This window comes from Gracilinanus agilis, chromosome 1 (assembly GCF_016433145.1).
Source record: "Gracilinanus agilis isolate LMUSP501 chromosome 1, AgileGrace, whole genome shotgun sequence".
Taxonomy (NCBI): domain Eukaryota; kingdom Metazoa; phylum Chordata; class Mammalia; order Didelphimorphia; family Didelphidae; genus Gracilinanus; species Gracilinanus agilis.
In genome coordinates this window covers 798844375-798869043 of record NC_058130.1, presented here as the reverse complement: position 1 = coordinate 798869043, position 24669 = coordinate 798844375, and the positions used below count along the sequence as shown (strand labels likewise).

The following is a 24669-nucleotide window of genomic DNA, read 5'->3' as shown; positions in this document are numbered from 1 at the left end:
GAGCCGGACGGATGAAGAGCAGACGGAGGGTGCCGTCGGGGGACCGAGGGGGCCGGCTTTGCAGAGGGGACGATGCCCCTGGGAGCGCCTCGGCCGTGGGGCTGGGGATGAGTCACCGGGAGAGGGCTGAGAGGGAGAAGGCCCGAGGCAGGGCCCTGAGAAACACCCACGGCCCGAGCCCGGGACGAGCAACCTGCATGGCAGGAAGGGCGAGAACCAGTTTCACAGAAACCATGGGGGGGGGGGGGGCAGCGTGGGCAGCCAGCCACATCCAGCGCGTGGGCCGAGAAGGCCCAGGAGGCGGAGGAGCCGGCGCGGATGGAGGAGGCTTGAGAAATGAGTGAGGAGCTCCCGGGGCTCGGCCGGCCCGGGGAGAAGACACCGAGGTCAGGAGGGAGCCCAGAGGCCGATGGGGGCCTCGCGAGGCGGGGAGGGCCGGAGGGAGGAAGTGGGGAGAGCGTGCGGGGGGCTGGGGGCCGGCCGGTCGGTGCCCCTTTCTCAGCAGAGTCAGGCAGAACCTGCTGGGACGGTGCCGAGGGAGGAGGCCAGAACCATTTCCTTGCTGTGGGCGGGACCCCCTCCAGTGTGGGCAAACTGGAAAAATGGGTCTGTGGGAGCTCCCGGCGCGAGAGAGCAGAGCTCGGGCTGTGGGGAGGGAGGTGGGAGCCACGGCTTGGCTTTCGCTTTTTCTGCTCCGTCCCCCGCTGTGTCTTCCCGGGATTCCGAACTCTCGATTGTCCTAAAAACGCCCCTTCGTGTCCCCCGACCCCGTGGCCTGCCCTGGGGCCACCGCGCAGTGTGATTCTCATGTGGGAGGGTGCGACTGGAGACCCCAGAACGCTTCCTGGGCCCCGTCTGAGGCTGCTGCTGGAGACCCTCCTCCGCTCTGGGGAAAGGAGCTTCTCCCTCCTGCCTCTGGCCTGGGGCCCTGGGAGGCCACCTCGTGCCTCCTGCGCTTGGGCAGGGAGCAGGCAAACAAGCTGGTGCCCAATTCGGGCTTGTGTTCGTGGATGGACTCGTCTTGGGTTCGAGGCGGGCGCCCCTGCCCGTGAGGACTGATTTGGTTTTCCATTCTTGCATTTCGTGGAGGGAGGCAGCCTCCGTGCCGGGCTTCTGCTCCCGCGGCTGCCCTCTCTGGCCTGCCTTCTTTCCCTTCTGCGCTCGGGAGGTTCGGCCCAGACGCCCCCCCCCCCCACTCCCTCCGTCTCCGGAGTCGGACGGCCGCCTTCTCACCCTCGTTTGGAGCTCCTTCGAGGCTCCCAGACAGGCAGAAAGCCCGAAGTCGGCAGCCTTCGTCCCCCGCCCTCCCCCCGGGCCTCCTTTCTAGCAGGGCCCGTCCTCTGCCTCCGGCGGTGACGCTGACCCTACTTGGCGCAGCGGCGGGCGCCTCGCGGGCGCTTCGGAGATGCTCGCAGAGGCCGCTTTTGGCTCCCTGGCGCGGCTCTCTCTGCTCGCACACGTGCCGTCGTCGTGCTCGTGGGGGAGGCGGAAGGGAAGGGGGGGGTTTGCTCCTGGTGCCCCCTCAGCTTCATGCCACCCGGCGCTCGGCGTCCCAGGCCTGGCCTGTCTCGGGACAAGGCCGCGAGGCCGGCTTTCACAGACAGGGCTTGAAGGAAGACGCTTCGCTGCCCTGCAGCGGCTTTGGCGGGGGCGCCCGGTATAGGAAGGGGGGGCTCGAGCTGAGCCTGAAGCAAAGGAGGGAGCGGAGGAGGCTGAGGCAGAGGGGAGGTGCTGGCCTTCCCGCCTGGGAGACAAGTCGGGACCAAGGCTTGGAGGTGGGAGGAAGAGGACGAGAAACAAGAACTCTTCGACTGGCCCGGCTGGAACTCGGCGGAGCAGGACGGTTGGGGCGAGGGTGGGAAGGGCTCCGGGGCCAGGCTGGGGCTCGCGCCGCCTCGAAAGGGAGACAGAAATGACGAGCCCGAGAGGAGGGAGCCCCCTGGCTCGGCTCAGCTACAAGTCTGGGCTCCAGGAGAACTGGCAGAGGCGAGGGCCGAGGCCCCGTCAGGTGCGGAACATGGCAGAAGGGCGAACGGTGGAGGGTTCCGAAGAGGCAAGGAAATGGCTAGGAGGGGGCTGGACCAGGGAGCTCGAGCCGGACATCGGGCAGAACTGGAGAACGCATCGTGGCAGGCGATTGGCCAACAGCTTGCAAGGCAAACGGGGATGACCACGGGCTCGCCCCGTTCCCTCGTGGACAGGACGCCCAACTAGCTGGCGAGAGAAGGCCGAGGACGGAGTCGAGCCTGATTTTAGCCAAGATTTTGGCCTTCCTAGCAGAGGGCGGAGTGGATGGGCAGTGGGACCCTCCGGCCGGAGCCACCCCCGGGCCAGTCAGTGTGTTTAAAAGGCAAAAGAAAGGAAAAGAGGAGAGCGAGAGGGGTGTGGCGGGGCGTCCCTGTGGAGGGAGGGCTGGCCTGGCGAGGGACCGACCGGACCAATAGAATGGACTTCAGGAGAGTCGGCGCCAAGTCTCGTTTTGTCCTTCCGTCATTTCGGTTGCGCCTGTCTCCTCGGGGCCCCGTTGGGGGCTTGTTCTTGGCAGATAGCGGAGAGGTGGGCCATTTCCTTCTGCAGCTTGTCTCAGAGGCGAGGAGGCAAACCGGGCCAAGCAAGCTGTCCAGGCTCACACAGGTAGTTGTCCGAGGCTGAATTTGAACTCGGGTCTTTCTGACTCCAGGCCTGATGCCTGCCTGAGAAATCTTGACTTTGGGTACGAGTCATCTGGGTAGTGCTGAAAAGGTCTGGGAGCTGAGGGGCCCGTAAGGCCCAAATGGGTTGGCAGCAGGGGGTGGCGCCCCCAGACTCGAAGCTTGAGCTAAGTTAAGAGGGACCAGACTGGCAGGAACCAGGGCGAGACCCTGCCCTCGGACCTCCGCTGGGAGAGGCCAGAGGAAGGTGTCCAAGCTAGGGAAGGGGCTGGAGGTGGGGACGTTGGTCCTGGAGAAGCGTCTGGGCACCCGAGAGCGGGCGGGCGGCCTCCCTCCTCTGGACAGCTTGAGGCGGGGGCTGATGGCCATCTGTGGGCCGGATCATCCAGCTGCCCCAGTGGCCTGGCCTGGCTGCCGGCTCTTCTTGTCCGCCCACGTGGGCTGGGGATTTCCAAGGCCAGAGATTAGGGGGAGCAGATGGGAGATCCGAGGGGCCAGCCAGGGACGAGGCGGTGATCCACTTATCTCCCCCCGGCACAGTCAGGCCTGAGCCTTAGGAAAGGGGGCCCGTTTCCCGCGGCCCCCCCAAACCATCCTGCTTCACAGACGTTGCCGAGTACAGTTCTTTCCGCCTTCCTTCTGACACGCTGCCCTTCTGGGGGGGCCCAGAGGCTCCATCCGTCGCCCCCAACCTCGGCAGCTTTGTCACTCGTGGGCAGCGGGCCAAGAGCAGGGTGGCCATTTGGGCTGCCCGGCTGCCCAGCGAAGCTACGAGCTAGGTTGGGGCCGGCTCGTGGAGGGCTTTGGGGAGCTTCGGGTTCGTGCCAGAGACGGGAGGGTGGGCCCGGGAATGGGTGTGGAGGGTGGGCCGGAGGGGCAGGTGCCCGAAGGCCTTGGCAGTAGCTCGCTCCGTCTGACTGCTCCAACCTGTTTTGAAGCCTTCCACGTTCCTGGGCAGGGACGTGCCAGCGTTTAGTTGGTGAAAACACGAAGGCCGCGCGCCTTCACGGGCGATCGCGATTTCAGCAGTGAATTCCCACCGAAATCAGCTTCCCCCGCAGGGCCCCAGCAGCTTTGGGGCTCCGTGCCCTTGGGCTTTGGGCCCGGGATGATGGCAGCAAAGGGGCCTGCTGAGGGTGAGCCAGAGACCCGGGCTGCCAGCTAGCCTGGGCGTCCCGATTGCGGGCGCTTTAGGCAGCTTTTGGTTGGATGGCTCGAGGTCCGTCCCCTAGTGGGGTTGTTGGGTTCAGCGGGGCAGTTGGTGCTCCAGTGAACGAGGGAGCGTTGCCGAGTCACAGTCTTTGCTCTGTGATGGCAACTGTGCCAAGGAGAAGAGAAGAGATCATCCCAAAGGCCTTTGGGAATAAGGGGACCCCCTTCCCCCAGCCCTGGGGCCCAGTTTGGAAGGCCAGAAAGTCTCTGCAGAGCTGGCAGGACAAGGGGCAGTGCAGGCTGAGATGGCCTTAGGAGCTGAGGGGGGCCCTCGGAGCAGGCAGGAGAATGAAGATAGGAATCTGTGGGGGGCTTCTGACCCCCAGATGGGAGGAGGAAGGGCTAGCATTGGCTGGTTTTTCCCCAAGAGCTGGAACCCGGAGGCTGTCGGCTTTGTCTTGAGATGCCCCGAAACCTCATTTCTTTGGGAAGAAAAATTTCTTCAGAGTGAGCGTCCGCTTAGAGCAGGCCATGAAGTTGCTGCCAGATTGCTTTCCAGTTTTCCCGGCCATTTTTATCTGAGAGGGAGGTCTTGGTTTTCTGAACGCCGGGACGCCGACTTCTTTCATCTCTTCTGTCGGGCTGCCTCTTTCCCCTTTTCTGTCTGCTGTGTCCCCGCCTCTTCCCCGATACGTTTGATCATTTCCCTCTCTGGGGGTTTGCAGATTAATTTATTTTCTCCTCAAGTTCTAGAAAGCATCCCCTGGGCAACTGGCTCGCTAGAGCATTGACGAGTAAAGCGGTGCCACGTTTAGTGTAGACACGACCTGGTCATGAGCACTGACGGCTCCTCGTTATTCTTGAAGGAGCACTTTGGGATCGAGTCTAGACAAGTTTTCTGGTGAATGTTGGTAGGTTGAGGCTCTGTCGTGGGATTTCTCTTCCTAGTCGTGCCTCCTCCATTTGGTTGGGGTTCTGCAGAAATCCATTTGGGGTTAGGGTTCATTTCGTAGCCTGTGACTCTGCTGAAGGCATCGATCGTCGTGGCCAGTGCCCAGGCTTTTCTCTTCATTGCCCACGTCTGTGCCTTTAGGTGTTACTCTAGCGCCAGAGTAAGTGTAATGGGGGCAGCGGCACGGCCCAGGGCACCCATTTCTTGGGAATGCTTTAGTGTCTCCCTGCTCTGGGTCTGCTTTGGAGGGTTTTTAGCATCAATCAATGATGTTCTTTGTCAAAGGCCTTTTCTGCGGCTTCACCGAAATACAGGAAGAAGGAGGACGAGAAAGAGGGCCTCCCTCGGTCATTCAGGCAGCGCGAATGAAAACAGCCCTGAACGGGAGGATGACGGCAGCCATGGAAATAGGCCCCGCGTGCAAAGAAACGAAGAGGAGCTGGGAGGCCCCTCGGCGTCCTCGTCCTCGTTGGAAAACGTTCCTTCCCAAAGTCAGTTGGCTTTTCTTTTCAGGTCTGCTTTTTCTCTCTCTTGCCCTCTACTGGAAACAACAGGCGCCAAAAGCAGAACGAAGCCTGTCACAAACATGTCTGGGCCGGGCAGCCGTGTCCAGAACCCGTCTTCGTCGCCGTTCCCGCTCTCAGGGATCTGGAATCGTGTCAGGTCATCGCGTGGGTCTTTGGCAATTGTTTGTCTCGACGCAAACATCCTGGAACAAAGTGGGCAAAAAAATAAACTGGATATTCACTGAAAGAGCTAGAACAGCCCCCAAAAAGAAAAAGAAAAAAGAGCCTGAAAAGGAGCCCGAAGAGGCCCTACAGATTAGATGGGAAGTGAGCCGAGTGGTAAAAATCCAGAATGAAACGAAAAGGCTCCCACAGGCTGACTAGCTGTAGCCGATGTGATGAAAAAGAAGAGCGCTCTCGGAGGCCCTGTTCTGCCCAGGTCTCTGCTCCCTCCACTGAGGCAGTGTGAGAGAATTCAGCTCTCAGCTTCCATTATTGCCGCCCCTGGAACTGGATCGGGCCTTCCGAATGTAGAGCCACAGCGGTGAGATCTGGAGAATCTTTTGTTTTTCGCTCCTTCAGAATGTCCGAAGAACTCCTCTAGAACCTTTAGTGATGGCGCGGCCAGCGACGAGCATCGGGCTCTGCAGGGGCACAACGTGCTGACGAGCTCCCACCGGCACCGGCATCCCACGAGGACATCCTCAATGCCTTTGGACCCCTCGCGAACGTGTTCCCTCCCTCCCGGGCTGGGGGCCGCTCCGGGGCTCCCTGCGCTGCCTCCCACTTTGGTGCTTTGCTTTTCCCAGCGCTGGGAGCGGTGGCCGTGGGGGGGACGGTTGGGCAGTGCTGGGGCCCTGCAGTCTGGAGCAGACGGTCACTGGCGTGGAGGGGCTGCCTCGAGGGGGCCGGCACGGGGCCATCAGGAGAGGGACCACCGTCCTCCTTTCATTTCTCACTCTCCAGCCAGGAGCCGGGACGGGCGGGTCTGTGTGGGACAACTAGCTAAGGAGGTGGCGCCTTCACCAGCCTGGCGGGGCCTCACTTGTCATCTAGCCTCGTTCCACCCTCTGGCTCAGAAGTAACTGGACTAATAAGCAGACCAGTGATGATGATGGTGGTGATGATGATGATGATGGCGGCGTGGCGGTGGCTAGTGTTTCTACAGTGCTCGAAGGTTCTCAAAGCTCATTTGATCCTTGTGGGACTCGTTTTATAAATGAGTAAGCGGAGGTAGATGGGTGACGTGACTTGTCCAGGGTCACACAGCAAGGAAGGGTTCTGAGGCCAGATTTGAACCCAGGCCCTTCTGAATCCAGGTCCTGGCACTTTATGCCTTGTGCCAGCTAGCCGCCCCTGAACTCGGGTCTTCTTGAATCCAGGCCTCCCTTGCCTGAGCCCCCTCCCCCTTGCCTCATTGCACTCACAGACCCGACATTCTCTTCGTGCCTTCCTGTCCGGAGCAGTGGTTCTTGCCCTCTTTCTGCTCCCCACTTCCTCCCTCCCTTCCAAGGCTTAGCCCATCCCCTTCTGCATCCCCCGTAGCCACTCGGGTGAGGAGGAAGGGCTGGACTTTTCCTTTGGCCGCGAGAGGGGGAGCACGCCGGGGGTTTCGGTAACTTTGCTTTGGTTTTCTTTCAGAACGCCGATGCCGATGGCAGCCTGAGTGACGGCCACATATCTCCGCCGGCTAAGCGCACACTGAAGCTCACCGATGCCCTCTGCAAGGACAAACCCAAACCGCGAAGTCCTGGCCAGCGGGAGGAATGGAGCCTTGCAGCTGGCCAGTCCAGGTGAGCAGAGGCTCCGAGCCCGCCGGCACTTTGGAAGCGGCCATAGTCAGGACATCGTTGGGCTGCCGAGGGCCACGGCCCCCTGGGCTTCTCCCCAGAAGGCAGCGGTGCAGACACGAGAGCGAGCAGGCCTGGCCTTCCGAGGGTCTTTGGGCCCCAGAGTTCCCAGGCTGTAGGGATCATCCATACCCTTTGGGTCGTGTGGCCACGTGGCTCGGGGCTCTCGCATGTCATTGCTGTGGGAGGTGGGCTTTCAGGTCCGGGCTCCCCCCACCTTCATGTAGGGATGTGGGTGTTCTTAACGCCTGCCCCTAGGAGAGGGGGGCACAGGGAGCCTCTGGGCTGTGGGTCTCCCGAGAGAAGGGCAGGCGAGGCTTTTAATAGATCCTTTCCGAAGCCCCCCCGACTGTGCTGTGACTTTGCCGTGTCCAGAAATCAAGTCTGGATCCTGTGACGTTTTTGAGGTAAAACCGAGGGTGAAAATCCCACGCAGTGTCCGGTTTTAGCTCGAGTGCCACCACGTTGGTTTTCCCAGCCGTCCTAAAGGGGAGGAATGGCAGACATGGAGGAAGAAAGGGAAGGCCTTCTGCGCTGCTTCTCAGCCAGGCGCCATTCCTCCCTGGTGCTTAGCCAGGATGCCCAGACTGGGCACACACCTGGAGAATCCCTTTCTTTCACTTTTGTGGCCCACTCGGGACTCTGCCCAGGCCACCAGGGGGCAAGCAGGGCCCTCTCTGATTGGGCTCACCAGGGCGGCCAAGCTGGGGAGCTTTTTCTGCTTCCCACTCTAGATTCATCTCTGAGAAGGTCCCTCTAATTACAGCCTTTGAGTGCGTTGCTGCTGTTTGATGTCTGCTGGGGCTTCATTAAATGGGCGAATCACCGTCATAGGCTTTTGGAGTAGGGCCAGACCCCTGGAGCCGTCTGCTCCGCTCCGTTCCTGGAAGGAAGCACCCCTCGTGGTCCCCTTCGGGCAGCTCTCACCTGGCCTGGCGCCTCCCTCTTTCTTTTCTTTTTAAAAACAAACCTAAGCTGGGTGGGAAGTTCCCCGTGAGTCCTCCTCCGTTTGCCTTCTTCCTTGGACGGCTCGCCCTGTAGGTCCCACCATTCCAATCTGGAGCACTTCCTGCCCCCTCTGGGAGGTGACTGGTGTGGGGGAGCCCGCGGCACCCTTGGAGCCCCGAGGACACGGCGGCACGCTCACCTGGCTCTCGAGCGCCACTCCTTCGGGGAGATAGACGGATCCCCAAAGCCGGGAAGAGCCAGCTCAGACGAGCTGCCGAGGCCCCGCTCTCCCCCAGACGAAGACCCCCCCAGTGCCTCGGGCCCTTCCGGCTCGCTTGGTGGAGCCCAGGAGCAGGCCTTTCTCCAAGGCGCGAATCCGCACCCTCCGTGACTTTCTCCTCCTCAAACTCAAACTCCCCTTCTGGCTCTTGAGTGAGTTGAGAAGTCTTGTGTCACGCGTGTTCCTGCCTGCACGTCAGCTCCATCCAAGCCCCTGTGCTGCCTGATGCGGGCCAGAATGGCTCCCAGGGGCCCCAGGGAGGGGACCCCCGAGTGAGGGAAACCACGGAGCTCCTGAGGGCATGAGGTCTGGGCTGGGCCAAGCCAGCACTGGCAACGCCAGGGAGTAGCTGCCCTGCTTGCAGGTGCCCAGAGCTGGAAAGCAGCGTTAATGCAGGGGCCGTGGGCACGGCGTCTCTTGGACTCAGCGTTGGCTGGGCCCCCCCTGCATTCCACTGCTGGGCCACTGGCTGGCTCCATTTTTCCTTGCTTTGATCATCTCTGGCCCACACTCGCGCCCAGGTGAGGCCTGGCCCAGGTTTAGGGTTAGATGAGACGAGGATGGTAAAGGCTAGCCTTTCCACAGCACCCCGGTGGGTAGGCCCTTTGCCACTCATGCAGACGGAGAAAGGACAGGGCCGGGACAGCCTCGGGGATTCGGGGGACAGCGGGGGGGCCCGGCCAGGGGATGAGCTTTGGAGGAAAGAGCCCAGAGTTCTGACCCAGCAGCCAGGTTGACTTCCGAGCCAAATCAGCTGGCTCCTGCCCTCTGCCTTGGAGCCGCAGTTCTGGCAGATGTCTTTTCTCTTCCTTGTACCCAGCTGCCTTCTTGTATCTGCCTTTGTTTGTCCCCAAGGTGGCTAGCACTTGTGTCTCTAGGAAACAGCCAAGGACTTGGATTTTAATAGCCGTGGCTGCCCTCTCTCGTCAGTGCCTGCCTCGTCTCCCGCTCCTCAGGCTGGGCTTGTTCCCTGTGGCTCTCGGCCTTGGATGCTCTCTCTTCTTCCCCATTTGAGGGGGAAGCCCTCCGGATCGATGGAGGCCAGGCCAGGCAGCTTGGCTCCGGCCTCAGTCTGGTGTGCCGGGTTCCTCTCTTGGTTACTGGCCCCTTCTTGGCCATCTCGACCCATTCCCAGACTGGCTTTCTCTTCTGGACGTAAAGAAGGCCTCCTGGGAGCGTCAGGGGCTTGGGGAGAATTTTGTGATCCTTTCCAGGCTCGTCCCTTGTGTCTTGCTGGATCTCCGTCGTTTAATGGGAGGCAGCTGGCCCACAGCTCTCCATTGCAGCTGGGAGAGAGCCGGGGTGCCTGGGAGCTTCTCGGGTTTGGGCTGGGGAGGGCCTTCTTTACATCACGGTGCTGGAGACTCACGAGAAAGGAGCATTGAATAGACCTCTACCCGTGTCTTGGCTCTGCTTCCTCTGTGGGCCCTGAAACCAAAATGGGGTGACCAGTAAAGAGAGAACGTTCAGGTGGGGCTTTTATGGCTCTTACCAGATTAGGGCGTTTGATTCTCACAGCTACCAGGGCATCCCCGTTTTACCAGAGAGAAAACCGAGGACGAGGGATTTCTTCGACCAGTCAGAAAGCCGTTACCTCTCGGGGTGGGATTGGAACTTGGGTCTCTTGCCTCCAAGTCCAGCACCGTGCCCACTGAGCTACCTGGGGGTTCTGCTGACTTCTGCTTGGCATCATTCGGGTCTTGACATTTCAAAATCCCGGGGATTCATGCATTCCCCCAAATGATCCCAAGTTAATGATCTCATTAGTTCGGAGAGAAACAGCCCTCCGCCACTTTGAGCATCTGCAGAAGGTAGGAAGGCCGTCCCCCAGGGCGTCCCGGAGGCGGGAAGCAAGCTCCCTTTCCTACCCGAGAGGGGAAAGAAGAGGGGAAGGGACGGGAGCATTTTCCCTGGACCGCGAGCTTTGTAAAGAAGGCCTCCTGGGAGGTAGGGGCTCTCATCAGCCCCATTTTACAGAGGAGGAAACAGACCGAAAGGTTCGGTGACTTGCCCAGGGTCCCAGGGCAGTCAGCATTGAGGCTGGATTTGAACTCGACTCTTGGCTTCAGGCCCACCCAGGAGGTACCTGATTCTTAGGCTCACTCTTGGAACTGAGTGGTAACTTCCCAAGAATTGGTAGAGAAGTAGTCAGGCCTTGGCTCCTTTTGGTGGGAGGGAAAAGGTCCCAGCCTTTCTGTTGTGACTCCCTCGTGGGGGGCTCCTAATCTGGCCCTGGGGGTGCCCACACAGTTCCTGGGGGTGGGTGGAGGCAGAGCTATAACATTGCCACAGATGAGTACTAGGAGGTCAGCCTGGGCAGTGATGGCGCCTCGCCTTGCAGAGGTAGACTCACAAGGCTCTCTGAGGCCTTGTAGAAAGAGTTTCACAGTCCAAAGCAGAAGCAGAGCTCTTTTTTGGACGTGGGAGCGTAGGTAGGGCCTGCGTGCCCACTCTGTTGGCTCTTCTCTTCCATTAGCAGTGATAGGCTGATAGTAGGATACGTGGATCCGCTCTTGGACCATTCAGGTCCCTCGAAGCTGCCCATCTTGGAGGATTTGGCTGGCATGCAGGGCCCTGGGGGGCAGGCCTTTCTGAGGCTGGAGAGACAGAAGCCGGGGTGATTTAGTTACCAAAGGGGGAAGAAGTGGCCAGGAGCTACCATTGTGGATGTGAAAAAGACGGAAGTCCAGGTCCAGGAAAGACAAGTGCTACTCTCTGGCCTTGCTTAGCCTCCTTGGGGAGCCAGTCAGCCGGAGTACCCAGAGCAAGTCAGTGCCTGAGTATGGACTTGGCTGTTGGGTGCTCCTCCACTGGGGCTTCTTTGGAACTGTGTACGCAGAAAACTTCCCGGTAATGTCCGAGCTGACCCGGAGCAGGTCACACACCTCTTTTCCTTCCCTTAATCACCAATGTCTCTGTGCTCCGGGCACTGTGCTAAGTGTTAACAGGGTTATGGAAGGGAGCCAGAGCTCATCCCTGCCCTCAAAGGGCCTACAGTCAAATGGAGGAGGGAACGTGCAAACAGTGTCTATCCGGCCCATCGGCTACCTCTTCATAGTTGGGGTCGAAAATTAACCCGAGAGAAGATGGTCCAATATAACTAATAGTGCGATCACTATTAGTTAGCCTAGCAGGAACCCAGCAGTGGGGTCTCTGGTCTCTCAGGAGCTGAACTTCCTAGCCTTCCTCCGCCTTTGGGGAAGTACAAGACAATAAAGGAAGGCAGAGAAGATGATGGGATGGCTTCCAGGCCTGGCTGGCAGCATCACAGGGGTGAGGAGGGCACGTAAGACTGGTTACGCCAAGGGAAGGGGTTACACCTACCTGGGCCTGCTAACCATCTTCTCTTCATTGCTGTAGGGGCTCAGTCTCATTGGAAGAGACACAAACTCCCCTGACTCCATATACAAAGACAGGCAAGAGCAGACAGCCTTTCTTTGGGCCTTAACAGACATAGCCAGGAAGATCGCAGGGGACACCAGGCTGAGAAGAACAGCCTTTCTTTTCAACTAATTTCAAGCTATTTCAGAGGAAAAGCTAAATTCCTGAGTTCAGCTCAAGGACACAGAAAGGCAACTTTAGGCAGATGAAAACATGATTATAAAATTAATATAGCAAGAAGTCAGTTACCTCATAGAATCTGTACAGCAGAAAGTAGTACAAGAATTCATACAATGGTACAGAAAATAATAAGAAACGAATTTTGATATTTTCAGTACACACACACACACACACACACACACACACACACGACATTCTAGCCCAGGGGTTGGCAACCTTTTTGGCCGTGAGAGCCATAAACGCCACATTTTTAAATGTCATTTCATCAGAGCCGTGCAGTGCTCACAGTGCCGCTCCTGTAACAGCGCCTGGAAAAAATTGGCTTTATGGCTCCTGCAGAAAGAGCCATATCCGGCCCTCAAAAGAGCCAGATAGGGCTCGAGAGCCGTATGTTGCCGACCCCTGTTCTAGAGGATAAATGGAAATCATTAACAGAGGGAAGGCATTGGAATGAAAAGGAGTTGGTGATGGCTTCCTGGAGAAGGTGGGATTCTAGGTAGGTCACTAGTCATATTGAAGGAGGAAGACTGGCTCAGACATGGGGGGACAGATGACCAGAGAGGATGCCTAGAGCTGAGAGATAGAGGGTCTTATTTTCTTGTTTGTGGGGCAGCCAGGGTGCCTGTGGCGCTGGATCGATGAGTATGAGTAGGGGGAGGAAGTAGGAGGGGGCTTTTGGGTATGAAGGACTTTAAACACCAAGCTGTAGATTATTTTTTTTTTTTAATTCTAGAGACTGTAGGTAGTTTATTGAATGAGGGTGAGACTGGCACTTAGAAAACTCACTGGCTCAATGGAGGATGGACTGGAGTGTCTCTCCCCCCTCCCTCCCCAGCAGCTGTTTCAGTCATCTAGGCTTGAGGTGATGAGGAGCTGAATCAGGGTCAAAGCAGTGGCAGAGTGGAGAAGGGAACCTATCTGAGAGATGCTGCAGAGGTGAGATCTCTAGGCCTTGGCGCCCTATTGGATGGGGACAGAGTGGTCAGAGAGAGTGAGGGTGTCCAGATGACTCCTAGATTGTGAGCTTAGAGCGCTGCCGGGGAGAAGGTGTCGCCCCTGGCAGTAACAGGGAAAGGAGGAGAGTTTAGGGGGAAAGAGTAAGAGGTCTGTTGTGGTCTTAGTGGATGTAAGAGATCTATTGGGTGTGCAGCTCAAGATCTCTGGAAGGCAGTTGGAGATGCAAGCCAGGATATCAGCCTGGGGAATCCTCAGCCTTGAGGTGGGCAGTCTAGAGGGAGAAGAGCCGAGGGCCCAGGACAGACCCCGAGGAATAATCCAGGGTTAGAAGGCACGACCTGGAAGAGGATCCAGACAAGGAGGCAGAGAGGGGGGAGGAGGAGAAGCAGGAAGGTGTCGAGGACTCCCAGGCTTCAGAGAGGTCAAGGAGAATGAGGGCTGCCTAAAATGGTCTCTTTTCCATTTAGATGAATGAAAAATGGACATTCCAGTTACAAAGTGATTTTGAAGCGACTGAGGCTAGTCTTTTGGGTTTAGAAAACTCTCCAGGATACGAGAAAAGTTCATGGGGTCGGGAGCCAGGAGCTCCTCCTTGGACTTGCCTTCCAGGCCTCTCTCTCGCTCCTTTCGAGGGCTGTCCTTGACTGTGAATTCGAGTTTGGACATAGTGAGAAGTTAATAAAGAGAAGCCGGGCCCGGCGAACTTCTCGAATGGGTTACACTGGCTGTTCCCAGCTTAGGCTTAAGGTTATGAATGTGACACAATGAGACTCATTTCCCTGCGTGGCTCGACATTTTGTGCCAGTCACGTTCCCGTAGCACTTACACAGCAGGGGTAAACATGGTGGGAGTCACTGGTGTACCCTCCCCTGTGGGTGGGCGTTTTGATCTGTCTGTCCCTGAACTCTCTTGGTCTGGCTTGTGGCAGGAGTGAGCAGATGCCCAGAAGGAGCCTTTCCTGGTTTTCCGTATGGGGAATGGAGTTCACGAAGCCCCTGGTCCCTCCGGGTGGTCTGACCGCCAACAGTAGCGGCGTGGTGCTGGCTCTCCTAGGCCCAAACCCTCCCTGGATGCCTCCTGAGAATTTGGGAGCGAGAAGGGATTGAGAGATCACTTAGCTTGGGAAGGAAACCTTCGGGGTGCCTCCTCTTCTCTTCTCTGTGGTTCCTCTAGACATTGGGCCACTTTCTTGGTTACTGTGCAGGCCCTGAGGAGTGGAGCCGCTACTCTCTTGGGCCCCAACAAGTTCCCTGGTGGAGCCTTCGGAGAGTGTCTGTCAGTTTGGTCCTCTCCTTCGTCCCGTGCCCTGCCGTATGCTTCCCTGCTTTCCCGGCCCAGTGACCATAGACACAACAATAGGGGCAGAACTCTCCAGATGGAATGGTACAGCTATCACATTGGCATTTAAACGCACCCTTAAAGAAAGAGGACTTTCCAGGTTGGCAGGGCTCTTTGTTCCCAGCTTTGGGCTTGGTTTTCTCTCTCATTCGAGTTAGGAAGGTGAACGAGGGTCCCCATTAAGAATGCCAGACTCCCCCAGGATGGTTTCCCGGAGGCTCTGCCCGCCTTTGTGCTCTGTGACTTCCCGCTTAGAGGAGAGCCTGCCGTCCTCAAGCTTGGCCCCGGTGGGATAAACGCCTCGTGGCCGCTGGGCCGCTCTTCTCGAAGCGAGGCCGCTTTCATTAGCTCGGGAGAACGGCACCGGCCACGAGAGACGGTCTAGGTGGAAATTGTTCTGCCCTGTTGCACGTCGTGCTTCTTGGAGCGAATGATGTTTGCATATGACGTGTAATTGTGTTCCAGGTTAACTTCTCAGCCCGGTGCTACATTACCCAACGGACATAGCAGCTTAGGTGAGTATTCTGGGGACCACGCGGAACCGCTTAAGTGCCCACCTCCTCCTGGCCACTCCCTAAACGCCCAAGCGGGGACAGAAGGCGGCTGGGGATGGCCGGACCTCAAACGAGGGCGACTTGGGAAATCTCGGCCCCTTCCACTCTCCCGGAGAGCCCTCAGAGGGACTTGGTCCACTGGGCACCCGCCATTGTATTCAGGGATTTCTTGATTGTTGTTGTTGCCCTCTGGACTGTGCTTAATTTTCAAGTGAAATCTCTGCCTCCTCGCAGCTCTTCGAAGCCATCCCCTCCGAGGGGAGAAGAAGGGAGATGGGGACCGCCCTTGTATGAATGGGGATATGGAAGTCAGGAAAAGTTGTCGATCCAGGAAAAACCGATTTGAAAGCGTGAATCAGAGTTTATTATTTGATCAGCTCGTCAACAGGTAGGAACGAGCACCTTCTGACTCTTGGTGGAGTCCCATCTCTTACCAACCGAAGGTTCGGGGGCCCCTGCGCGGGAGCTCCCCGACTTCTCACACATTCTCCCCAGATGGTGCGGGTGTTCTTGCTGAGGGCCCCGGCGGTGGGGCAGCCTCTCCTCCTTAGAAAGAAAGCGTGTCTGCTCTGTGGACGCTGCCCAGGAGCTTCTTTAGGGCTCTCATCAGCTGAACGCCACCTCTTGGGCTGTGCGGGGCGGCCTCTGTGCCCTCATGGTCATGGCCTACCTGCCAGGGCCTAATCTTTTGGGGGGCATCGTGGGCCAGAAAAGGGGCCCCAGGCCACTCATTGGAGTTGGAGGCTGTGGTCTGACTTTGGACCGAGTGTGCAGCAGGCCAGCCGTTGAGACCCTGACCAGGGGCCTCTGTTTCTGTGTCCTCGAAGCACCGCCGAGGCCGTTCTGCAGGAAATGGACAACATCAACATCCGGCGGAATAGGCGATCGGGTGAAGTGGAGAGGCTGCGCATGTGGACCGACACGGAGTTTGTACGTTTCCAGCAGGGCCCCCTGGCTTCTGGCTTCCTCCCTCCCTCCCTCCCTCCCTCCCTCCCCCTCCAGTGTCTCCTCTTGAGGGTGGCTCCTTGCCCATGGGGTGGAGTGGCGGCTGTACCTGCCAGGGCCTCCTCGCCTCTGGCAGAGGGCATAGAGAAAGGCAGCCCCCTCTATCAGCAGAAAAGAGGGCACCATCTCAAGGCTGAGGGACAGGGTAGGTGACTTGTCCACAATCACATAGAAAGAGGCTGAAGTGGAGTTTGAACCCACAACTGCTTGACTCTTAAAGTTCCAGGCCCTGCCCACTAGGCCCCCTGCCTCGCAGGCTGGCAGCGAGAGCCCAGGCGGCTGTGACCGATGGGTGAAAGGCGTGGGTGCCCTGCAGGGCACTAAGGGGTTTGCCAGTCAGTCCCGTTATCTCTTTGGACCGGATGCAGCCAGCTCTCTGTTCACTCCTGTATTTTTTGGTGAAAGGAAAACATGGACATGTACTCAAGAGTGAAGAGGCGAAGGAAGTCCCTGAGGCGAAACAGCTATGGCATCCAGAACCATCACGAAGTGTCCACCGAGGGAGAAGAGGAAGGTTGGTTGGGCTGTTGCCGGCGGGGGCCCGGCTGCTCGCTTCCTGCCCAGGATGATGCAGGGCCGACTGTGGCTGAGCGTCCTTTGAGACGGGCCCACGGCTGGGCGACGCCTCTAGCCTGTGGCTCCAGAGCTGACGCTGCTCCCCGCCTTGTCTCGGGGGCACACGAGAGGCCAAGTGGGGCAGCGTGCTGGCCCTGTCGGGAGGGACTCCCTGAGTGGGCGCTGCCAAGGGCCCGCTCCTGCAGGGGTGAAACGCACTCTGTGTGGTCCTTGCCAGGCCCCAGACTTGTTCTGGCCTTGCTCCGGCCTTCCCCTTGGCCCTCTGGGGTCTGCGGCTTCCCCCTGCTCCAGGAGGCACTTGACGAGGCTCCCCGGGATGCTTTCTGAGGGTGTCCTTTGGGAGTGAGGTGCCTGGGCCAGCAGAGGAGCTCTTCTGCTGCTCTTTTCTGCTCTGCGTTTCCTCCCCGCAGATAGCGGCCCGGACGGCGTGGTGGGCACGAACGTGCTGGCCAGCCCGGGCTGGCAGTCCTGGGGAGACGTGGCTTGTCGTACGAGCCGCTCCCACCGTGCCTTGGGGCTCCCGTGAGGGTGGAAGGAGGCCCGTCCTTGTGCAATGGTTGGCGTGGAGGGGGAGAGGCGGCGAGGAGACTGGCGGCTGAGCACTCGGGTCTCTTTAGAGTCTCAGGAGGAAGATGCCGACCTAGAAGTGGAGGAGGCCGAAGGCGAGGAGGAGAATGACCGGCCTTACAACCTGAGGCAGCGGAAGACGGTGGAGAGATACCAGGCTCCGCCCATAGGTAAGGGCCGGCCCCGCGGAGGGACAGAGGCGGCCGGGGAGCCCCGAGATCACCCGCCTTCTCCGGGATGGCTTCTTGGAGGCACTGGGAAGAGGGGAGCATGACTGCGCCCCGAAGTCCTGGGCGGGCCCCCCTGGAGCTGTCATAGCAGGGGCAGAGGAGGCTGCTAAGAGGATGGTTAGCTGAGACTTCTGGGAATTTAGAGCTGCCCCCCCAAGCACCTTGGCCTTTCTCAGCCCTGAAGGGAAGGCCGGCTCTACCCTTGCTGATTCTTGCCATGCTTTGTGGGGCTCGGCCAGCATCACCGAAGAAATCGAGGGGTGGGGGAGCTCCATGGCTCAGTGGAGAGCGTGAGGCCTGGACACGGCAAGTTCTGGGTGCAAGTCTGGCCTCAGGCGTGACCTAGCTGTGGGACCCCCTCTTCTGCCAGGGGCAGACTCAGGATCAATTCTAAGACAGATGTCAAAAAAGAAATGGCGGGGGGGGGGGGGGAGGGGGAAGATGGGCGACGTGCTTGGACAGGTTTCCGTGGCCGAGGATTTCAGATAATGAGCAGCGTGGGGCCAAGTGGAAGGGCTTCGGACAGGGTGGGAGGCCCCCCTCCAGCTTCTCTTGTTTGGGGACACAGGGTGGCCCCCTTCGGGCTCTGCCCCTAGGCAGGAGCCTCTGGGCTTTCCCTGGCCCGCCTACCCAAAGGCCCTTTGAATTCTCCTGCCCTCCCTGCCCACAGCACTTGGGAAGCGCCTGCCGTGTGCCAGGCACTGGGCTGCTGCTGGGGTGCGCAGAAAGCCAGAAGACGGGGCCTGCCGTCCAGGCTGCATGCCAGGGTGGGTCCTCCCCGAGAGCTAGAACGATGGCCAGTTCTGCCTTCTAGCCCCTGACTCTCAGGCGTGGCATTTCAGCATTGCGGGGAACTCTTCTTTAAGAAGTGACTGGAACAAGTCAGGGCCCTCCTGAGGCTTAGCTGTGTATTCTGTGCCAGGAGCCCGGCCCCTCGGGTTCAGATGAGAAGCGTTTGGAGACGAGGCTTTTTCGGTCGAATCTGGCCCGGAGGCGAGGCAGGAGCAGCCCCAGGCTGGCCTTGGGCCTTCTGGGAAGGCTGCCCTGTGGCCACTCGTCCCGGTGGCCCGGGCCTGTCCAGCTGGGTGGGAGCGTGGATTTCTTCGTTGGCTTGGCTCATGCGCGCCGTCCCTTTCTTTTTCAGTTCCAGTTCATCAGAAAAAGAGGGAGAACGCCCTGTTTGACATCCACCGATCCCCAGCGAGAAGAAGCCATATCAGGTGAGCTCTCCGGAGTCGAGGCATCCCTGGGCCCGCAGAGGAGAGTTCTGGGGAGGCCCTTCTTGTCCGTGTTGGGCCACGAGGCACTGAGCGTGGGGGAAGCCCCTTGACCCCCAGGCAGGAGAAGGCTCGTCAGCGCTCGCTCTCAGCCTGTCCCCCGCGGCGCCCACTGGACCTCGAGTGGGTTCCCCCTTTGCTGCCCGTCCCTTCTCTCCCTGGCACTTTGAAGCAGCTGCTGCCACGGCCCCTTCTCGGCCGTCGGCCTCCCTTCTGAGCCCTGATTGACTCCGTTTGAGGTGGGCCGGCCAGCCTTGGAGGCCCGTCCTCCTGGCTCAGAGTTTCTCCGTCCCCCAGGCCAGGCCTGCTCACAGCTGCTTCTTGGCTGGCTGTTCTCTGTTGATCTTTGAGGTCTGGTGACCCCAGTGGCCGTGCTGGTTAGGGATGCTTCTGCCTGAGGGTGCCCGTGCTGGCCCGAGGATGGGTGTGTCCTTGGAGCTGGGGGGCCCGGACAAGCCAGCCTCATCTCCTTAGGCAGTTTGCGGCCTGCCCATGCCCAGCCGCCTCTAGGAGGAATTTCTTTTGCTCAGTTGATTGACTCCCGATTCGTGCCGCCTGGGGGCCGCTTCAGGACAAGCTGCTGGGTGGACTTGGCAGCCTATGCTGGGCCCCAGCTCAAGCCTAAGAGTGCGGCCTCCCCAGCTCCCGGCCGGCAGCACCCGCCCCCTGCCCCCACGTGTCGAGCCCACCCCAGGTTGGCACCAGCTGCTGGAGGCCTCGAGGGCCGTCTGTCCGCTCTCTCCATGCATGGCTCCCCATTGCGACATTTCTGTTCCTGGGTGACTTCCAGGGCCCTCGAGTGGCCCCTCGCCTTTTGGACAGGAGGGATTGTTGGGAGGGACGTCTTTCTTCCACTTGAGCCGAATCTGCCCTGTCGGCTTGGCTCTCCCCTCTGGGGAGGAAAGTCAGAGCCATCTTCATCCTGACCGCTGGACCTGTCTTCGAAGGCTGCTGCCGTGGTGCCACGTCCTCTGCTTTAAGCTGAACCATCCCCAGCCGTCCCCCGGCTCCTTAATCCTCACTCCCCCCCCCCCCCCGCCAGGATTACAGGGTGGGCCCCCGAAAGGAGCTCAGCTCAGAATTGCTCATTTCTTTCTCCTGCACCCCCAGATCCTTCCCCCTCTCAGCTTCCTTTTCTGGGGTGTCGTCCCTCTTTAGATTGAGGGCAGCCCCATGCCTGGCCCTAGCAAGTGCTTCCTTAGCGAGGTTCTCAATGCTGGCTGTTGGGGAGACTGAGAAAGAGGAGTTAGGTAGGGCGCGGGTCCGGGAGGGGTCTCAGCACAAGCAGCGAGTTCTCTGGCCTCGGCGACCTGCGATGACTTTCCCCTACGCTGCCGCATCCGAGGATTGCGAAGGCTGGCTTCTGCCGGTTCTGCCGGTTCTGCCGGCTGGCCCTCGAGGAAGCCTCTTCCTCTCGACCCAAAATGTGGTTTCCTGAGCTCCTTGGGCAGCACGAATGATGGTCCCGATCCGTCTGGACGGAGAGCTCCCGATCCCAGAGAAAAAGAAAAAACAAAATCTGCACCGTCCTTCCGTGTTCTGCGTGAAGCATCCGTACCCCCCCTCTGCAGAGGAAACGGTGGGTCCGAGGAGAACATCTTCTTTGGACACTGGCCTCTTCTCTGTGTCTTTGGGGCTGAAGAAACAGGTTCCCTCCACAGTAGTGTTCTCTTTGGGCTTGTAAGCAAGGCCAGCAGCTCCGAGATGCCCACAGAGTGGCTTTCCCAAATCTCATCCCACCGTGGGGGGGGGGGGGGGCACGAGCTTTTGCTGTTCTGTCGGCGGATCCGAGTCATTGTGGGTGCCTTGTGGGAGGGTCAGCCTTCGGGCCCTTCGTCTTCCTCATCTTCAGGAGATGAAGAAGACATTTCCCGTTTGGAGAGGCGGAGGTGACGGCCCTTAGTGCTTTGGGAGCCAGGAGGTGGCTGAGCGGCTTCTCTGGGGACTCCCTCTTCCCTCGGCCACGCGACCCTCGGTGAACCAGGGAGCAAAGAGAAACATCCCGAATTTAGGTTCCAGGATGTTCATCGGGCCCTCACCTCCATCCGGTCTCTTCTGTCCAGTGCCCGTCAGCTCCTGTTCCCTGGCTAGGCCATCCACTGCCCTCTGACTCGCTGCGGTCAGCTTCAGCCCTGGCCAGTGACCAGTGATCCAAGTCCAGGGGCCTTTTCTCCGTCCTCGTTCTCCCAGGCCTCTCTGCAGCCGCAGGGGCTCTTGGTCGCCCTCTTCTAGCTTTCCCCAGTACTGCCCCCCTCCTGTGTGCTGGTGATTCTCGGGCTCGCTCGTCCAGCCCTGCCCCTCTCGCCGGCAGGCATCCTCCTGAAAACCTTATCTAGGGTGCCCAGCTGCCGCCTCCAAGCCCGAGGCCCCTCTCTCCGAGCCCCTGTGCCAGGCGGTGGCTTCTTTGGGGTCCGAGCCGGCAGCGCTTTTCACCTTGTCTGGGGGAGACGGCACAGACAGACGCTGCCTCTCAGCTGGCTTCATTCCGATGGTGCCTCAGGCAGCGAGCGGCGGGTCTTTGGGGTTCTGATTGGGGTTTGCTCTCGTGAACAGGAGAAAGAAACACGCCATCCACAGCAGCGATACGACGTCGTCCGATGAAGAACGCTTTGAGAGGAGGAAGTCCAAGAGCATGGCCAGAGCCAGAAACAGGTCTGTGAGCTGCTCGGGACGGGGCTGCCCCTGGGCCTCCCCTGGCAGTGCCAGCCCCATCCGCCCCCACAAGGGCTCCGGCCTGTCTGGGGAGGTGTTGGACCTCGGAGATGGCAGCCGTGGTTACGCTCCCAGTATGCGCCTCCGCGTATTCTTCCACCCTCACACACACAGACAGGGATGGAGGCTGTCGGGGCATGAAGGGGTGATCGCTGTCCCAGGAGGGCTGCTTTGGCCTGTTCTGGACGGCAGATTTCAGGCTAAAGCTAGACCGGAGGGACATGGTGCAGCGACCGGCGGAAGGGGACTCGGGGCCCAGGAGACACAAGCACTGAGGCGGCCGTGGCCGAGTCCGGCTGCCCTGGAGCTTATCCCGCGGCCCGGGGGCCTGCCTGCCCCCACGTCCTGCCGAGGGGAGAGTGCCAAAGGGAGGGCTTCCCCCCGTGGCGGGAGAACAAGCACGTGGTCAGTGGGACCCCGTGATGTCGCGCTGGAGGTTCCAGAGGAGGAGGGAGTGCAGAGAAGTTAGCTGAGGAGACTTGGGGGGAGTCGGGAGGGCCTCTTGGGGGAGAGCACCGGCGGGGCTCCTGGACAACAGCCTGGCAGTGGGAGATGAAGTGTGCAGGGGCCAGTTTGGGAAGAAGGAGCTGGGAAGGGCAGAATTTCTCAGATCGTGCCATGGGGGCCCTTCTAGAGAGGATTGATGACTGACTGTGCGCCCCTCTGGGCCGTCGGTAGCACATCAGAAGAAGTGAAGCCCCGCCGTCTCTCTGGGTGCGCTCGGGGCTCTCCTGCCAAGTCACGGCCAGAGACTCGGTGCTCCTCTGAAGCCAGCCCGGCCTCCACGAGTGAGGGGTCCTCTTCCTTGTGTGTGGGGGTGCCCTTGTCTGGGTGTCTGAGAGCTCGGCACCCCTCTGAGACCGACGGTGCCTTGCTTCCCGCAGGTGTTTGCCGATGAACTTCAGAGCGGAAGACTTAGCGAGCGGCATTCTTCGAGAGCGTGTCAAGGTGGGGGCCAGCTTGGCGGATGTGGACCCCATGATACTTGACAAGTCGGTAGGTTCCCCCCTTTTCTGGGGCAGGGTCCTCGGGGCGTCCCAGGCCCTCCCACCTTCTGGGGCGGTGGACAGGAGCTAAGAGGCCACCCGAAGCCCCGGAGGACGGAGCGTGTGGAAGGGGAGGGAGTTTCCGTAGCGCCGTGAGGCTTGCCAAGTGCTTCTCACGGCTTATGGCCTTCGTTCTTCCCGGCCCCGAGGCTCATTTTAAGGACCTGGCCCTACCCCGAGAAAGAGGCCCAGCCTCGTAGCCAGGAGACCCGCGCCCCGCGGGCAGGGAGGCTGGAGGCCCACAGGCCGCCACTGGCAGTCGCGGCACCTTTCTGAGAGCGGCTGTGAGGCCACCAGCTCTGCCTTCCCCAAAGCTTCTGCGGGCATTTGTCAGCGAGAGCTTTTTAGGGTTTATGCCGGGCCACGCAGCCGGCATTCAGGGAAAAGCGGAGCTCAGGCAGCCACTGACCACCTCGTGGGGGAGAGGGCTTGCAGAGTCCTGGGGCCAGGGAAGACGGAGTCAGGAGAAACTGGAGCCAGTTGCCAGAGCCAAGGCCTCGACCCAGCCTGGGGTCACAGGGAAAGGCTTCCGCAAAAGATGGGCTCGATTCTGAGACCAAGAAGCAGCCTGGAGTGCAGAGGATAGGCCGGAGAGCATTAGCGACCCGGGCGTCAGGAGAGGGATCGTCGCAGAAAAGGGCTGGAGGCTTTGCGGGAGTGACGTGGTCAGACCAGGCTTTAGGAACATCAGTGGAGGATGGCCTGGGCTGGGGAGAGACTTGAGGCAGGCCGGGCCCCCGGCCGCCATGGCCACGGCGATGAGGGTCTGCGCCAGGGTGTGGGGGTAGGGGCGGCTCAGAGAGATGTTCAGAACCTCTGCTGGCCTTGGCAACAGGTGGTCGATGTGAGGGATGAGCGAGGGCCGGAGGTGGGGAGGAGAGCAAGACTGGCTCAGAGGATGGGAAGGGGCTGGCTGATGGAGGCCTTTGAACTTGTTTTGTATTTGATCTGGAGATATAATCAGATTTCTTCCCCCGCCCCAGTTACCCTGAGTTCCAAATTCCTTCCCCCACACATTGAGAAGGCAAGAAAAAGGGCACCCCTTCAAGTTACGTAAAGCATACTTCTGCATTAGCCATAGTCCAGGAAAAGGGAAGAAAAAAATAAGAAAAAAAAAAGGAAAACTACTTGATCTATATTTTGAAAAAAAAAAAAAAAGAAATTCCAAAGGCATCCGTTCTCTCTGGAGGTGGAGAGCATTGTGGGTCCTTTGGCATTGGCTTGGGTCTTCCTGTTGGTCAGTGGCTAAATCTTTTACGGTTGGTAATGGTTATATTATTGTTGCTGTGGATAATGCACTTCTTCTGGTCCTGCTCACTTCCCTTTGTGTCAGTTCTTAGAAGCCTTCTGAGATTTTTCTGAAACGAGCACAGGATTATTCCTTCACATTGATGTGCCAGAACTTGGGCAGCCCTTCCCCAGCCGATGGGCAGCCTTTCTGTCTGCACTTCTTTGTCACCATAAAAAGAGCTGCCAGAAATATTTGGTCCTTTTCCTTTTTCTTTGCTTTCTTGGGGTATAGAGCTGGTGCTGTTATTGCTAGATCAGCTTTGTAGCCCTTTGGATGGAGTTCCAAATTGTTCTCCACAATGGAGGGACTAGTTCTTAGCTCTCCCAGCAATGCAGAGTTCCTGTTTTCCTACATCCTTTCCAGAATTTGTCACTTCCTTTTTCTGTCATCCTAGCCTGTATGAGAGGGAAAAAGGGGTTTTTGATTGGATATAGTAATATTTAAAGGTTTGGTCACCAGGGAATTGAATAATTCTCAATACACAATTAAAGAATAACCTCAAGTCAAAATGACTTTTATGGAAGTTTATTTACAAATGTGGAGAGGAAGAAGTAAGGAAATGGGAGAGTGGATAAGCTAAGATAAGTAATCTAACACACTAGGTAATTGGCTTCAATCCCCTAGTTTAACCCAGACAGATCTAATTAACGGTCAGACCAGGGAGGTTCGGCCCAAGGCTGGAAAGTCAGAGGGCCAGAGGCCTGGAGGGCCCCGGAGGCGAATGAAGCAAAAGCTTTAGTCACAGAGTCTCTATTGAAAGGGAAGTTCCTTAAGAGAAGTTCAGGAAGATTCAGTCTTTACACTCACCGCGTGGAATTCCAAAGGAAAGATTTAAGAACAGGCTCACCAAGGTCTCAGGGTCCCAGCTCCAGTGATCCTCCAAGTCCAAGCCACAAACAAAAAGAGAGACGCTGAGCTCACTAAACTCTCTTTTAAAGGGGCTTCTTTTGGGTCACTTCCTGTGCCTTCCTCTTAGTTTACATGTTCAATCACAACAGACGCTTTTCTTAGGACTGCCTAGGAGGCAGTCAGTCAATTCTGATTTGTCACTCACTCTAGCACACGTGGGTCACAGACCTCCCAACTTGTGAGTTAAGTGGAGATGTTTTCACCTTTGGTGATTAAATTTAAGAATGGGAGGGGGCAGCTGGGTAGCTCAGTGGACTGAGAGCCAGGCCTAGAGACAGGAGGTCCTAGGTTCAAATCTGGCCTCAGA

The 24669-nt window shown here is 58.8% G+C and overlaps 1 protein-coding gene across 1 annotated transcript in view; it reads left to right on the top strand.

The window, feature by feature from the left end:
- ATAD2B (ATPase family AAA domain containing 2B) overlaps positions 1–24669 on the top strand; it is a 77698-nt gene that overhangs the window by 5932 nt on the left and 47097 nt on the right. Inside the window, exons 2-10 of the mRNA XM_044675213.1 lie at positions 6903–7054; positions 14661–14710; positions 14984–15137; positions 15577–15679; positions 16160–16268; positions 16948–17067; positions 18272–18347; positions 20958–21056; positions 22001–22112. Of these exons, the coding sequence (XP_044531148.1) occupies positions 6903–7054; positions 14661–14710; positions 14984–15137; positions 15577–15679; positions 16160–16268; positions 16948–17067; positions 18272–18347; positions 20958–21056; positions 22001–22112 (975 nt within the window). The remainder of the gene's footprint in view (positions 1–6902; positions 7055–14660; positions 14711–14983; positions 15138–15576; positions 15680–16159; positions 16269–16947; positions 17068–18271; positions 18348–20957; positions 21057–22000; positions 22113–24669) is intronic.